This window comes from Arachis stenosperma, chromosome 4, assembly GCF_014773155.1.
Source record: "Arachis stenosperma cultivar V10309 chromosome 4, arast.V10309.gnm1.PFL2, whole genome shotgun sequence".
NCBI lineage: Eukaryota > Viridiplantae > Streptophyta > Magnoliopsida > Fabales > Fabaceae > Arachis > Arachis stenosperma.
In genome coordinates this window covers 118,907,449-118,910,069 of record NC_080380.1, presented here as the reverse complement: position 1 = coordinate 118,910,069, position 2,621 = coordinate 118,907,449, and the positions used below count along the sequence as shown (strand labels likewise).

General features: G+C 39.5%; 1 protein-coding gene across 1 annotated transcript; it reads left to right on the top strand.

Annotated features, from left to right (window-relative positions):
• Nucleotides 1-1,155: 1,155 nt before the first annotated feature.
• LOC130975378 (uncharacterized) lies at nucleotides 1,156-2,394 on the top strand. Its single transcript, XM_057900184.1, has 5 exons — nucleotides 1,156-1,188; nucleotides 1,276-1,409; nucleotides 1,572-1,745; nucleotides 1,836-2,025; nucleotides 2,119-2,394. The coding sequence occupies exons 1-5, from the start codon at nucleotides 1,156-1,158 to the stop codon at nucleotides 2,392-2,394; spliced, it is 807 nt and encodes a 268-aa protein (XP_057756167.1).
• The last annotated feature ends 227 nt before the right edge of the window (nucleotides 2,395-2,621 follow it).

Below are 2,621 nucleotides of genomic sequence, written 5' to 3'. Positions count from 1 at the left end.
GAATTTACATTTTTTTATGTATGTACTCGAACCAAATCGAACCAATTAAGAACAGATTGATTCGGTTCGGATAATTGGATACCTGATGAAACAGAAATTCATAAAAAAAATAAAAAACAAAATATTTTTCTTAAAAATTCTGTAAGTACAATAAACATATAAAATCAATAGAAATAAATAATAATTCAAACATGTTAAACACCAAATATATTAAAAACTAAACACATTAAAATCTAAATATATTAGACATTAAAATCCAAACATGTTAAACACCAAATACATTAAAATCCAAACATGTTAAACACCAAACACATTAAAAGCTAAAAACAAAAGTGCAATAAAAAAATCCTTCAAAGGAATAATCTTTCAAAGTCTTCACTCCATAATCCTTTATTAAAAGGCATATATATATTTTAAATTTTTATTTTTTTATTTAATTAATACATGGTCGAGTCCACGGGTTGGTTTGGGTTCTACACCCCCAAAACCGTTATCCGAACCAATTACTAGAGAGAGTCATTGGTTTGGTTTAGGTTTGAACGAGTAATCGAGTACCCGTTACCCATGCTCACCCCTAATTAGGGCAGAGATCAGGTACTGAGCACCCGAGATATGCGGAAAAAGCGAATGGGGTCTTAACACCCGAGATATATACACTACCATAATTTCACCCTCAGCATCCGAGATATAGTCAACGGTCTATTTTGGGTCTCAGCACCCAGAATATGTGTATTATGGTTCAAGTGTCTCTGCACGCAAGATATGTTAGAGAATAACTCTATTTATATAGCCCATCCCAATACCACCCCTCACATAATTTACAACCCAATCTTTTCTTTCTCTTCTTTCCATTTTGTTCTAATGGAGAATAATCAATTCTTCTTTATTGTTGTTTATCCCAATGGGATAGTCGAACACGGTGATGAGGGAGTGATTTTGAGTTTGATAAGACTGTCATGTTCACTAACCGGGTTGATACCCTACATGCGCTAAAGATGGTCATCTGAGTAATATGGGGGAATAGGTACCAAGGAGGTCGGGCGAGTTGCATATATATTTCTGCACGTGCTTTCGAACGGTGGATTTACCAACCGGTTATTTTGAATTGATGGGAATCAGCATGTGGGGGCAATATTCGACGTACATGCACGTCTAATGCCGCAACATGTGATGAAGTTGTATGCTGCGGTCCGTGACGTGGTTGTTGGTGGTGGGCTGTGCCCTTCGAGTCATGAAGTTGTCCTGCTCGAGGCCATACCGATCTACTATGTCTAGTCTCATGATAGTGCCAACGAGGATGACAGTGAAGGTGATTCAACTTATGTTGCCGGGTTTGGGTTCGGGTCCTCTAGCGATACAGCTTCTGAAGATGAGTATGTGTCGGAGACTTCCACCGACGGTGTTGGTAGGTTTTTTCTACCTCCCCCATTGGCTATTTCTTGACTGTCGAATGTTCCTAGCCATTATCAGACATTGTACTTGGACGCAATACAGCCCAACAGTCTTCTGAATGTCGGTGACAGGGAGGATTACAATACAGATGGTGGTGTGGAATTTTGAGTTTGCCATAGGTTCAGGATCTGTAAAGCAGTTCTAATGGCGATGAAGAACTACAGTATTCGACGGAATGAAAAGTACAGAGTGTTGGAGTCAGATAGGCTTAAATACCACTGTAGTTGCAAGAAATTTACCAACGGTTATCCATGCTGTCTTCGTGTGGCACTATGCCAGAACTTGAATTACTGGTATATGTTACGATTTATTTTGGATGCATTAGAGCCTATTACATTAATTTTGTATTTTGCTGAAAATTGACATCCATGAGAAATTTGCAGGGAGATGCAGAGATTCGGTAGAGCACATACTTGTCTAGCACCAACCATGTCTCAGGACCATGCTCAGTTGGATGGTGGTGTTATTTGCAAGGTCGTGTTATCTATGATAAAGATTGACCCGTCGGTGTCTATCTCGGTGCTACAAAGTACGGTGCATAAGAGTTACTGTTTCAAGTCCTCATATCGAAAGGTGTAGATGGCAAAGCAGAAAGCGATTGCCAAGATCTATGGTGACTAGAAAGAGTCATACAATAGAATACCTACGTTCTTATAATATTTGCAGGAATGTCTCCCTAGTACAATTTACGCATGGGTTGCTGTTCTTTATTACAATAGGGACATGGTTGACGGAGAGTGGAGTCAGATTGATAAAGCTTTTTGGGCTTTTCCTCCATGCATTAAAGCGTTTAAGTATTGCAAGCCTTTTGTATCTGTGGACAGGATACACTTGTATGGAAAGTACGGGGCTGTGCTATTAATTGTTGTGGTTCAAGATGGTAATAACAATATTCTTCTCATAGCTTTCGCACTAGTTGAGTCGGAGACAATGGAGTCGTAGTCATTTTTTCTCTCGAATTTGAGACAACATGTGACTCCGTAGCCTAGCATCCTTATCATATCAGATAGACCGCACACCATTTGTGCTGCCCTTAATGCACCTCATAGTGGATGGCATCTTTCGTCAGCATATCATGCTTACTACATCCGGCACATGGGTTCAAATCGGCCGAGGGTAAAAGGTACCTTATAAACGTTGTGTACAGTCTAAGAAATGTGGGTTGCAAT

What these genes read in the sequence shown, in the direction of transcription:
- LOC130975378 (XM_057900184.1), top strand. Translation starts at nt 1,156, where the DNA reads ATGCCGCAACATGTGATGAAGTTGTATGCTGCG. An exon ending in TCCACCGACGGTGTTGGTAG is followed by an intron (nt 1,410 to 1,571) that starts GTTTTTTCTACC and finishes AGTTTGCCATAG; the next exon opens with GTTCAGGATCTGTAAAGCAG. An exon ending in TCAAGTCCTCATATCGAAAG is followed by an intron (nt 2,026 to 2,118) that starts GTGTAGATGGCA and finishes TAATATTTGCAG; the next exon opens with GAATGTCTCCCTAGTACAAT.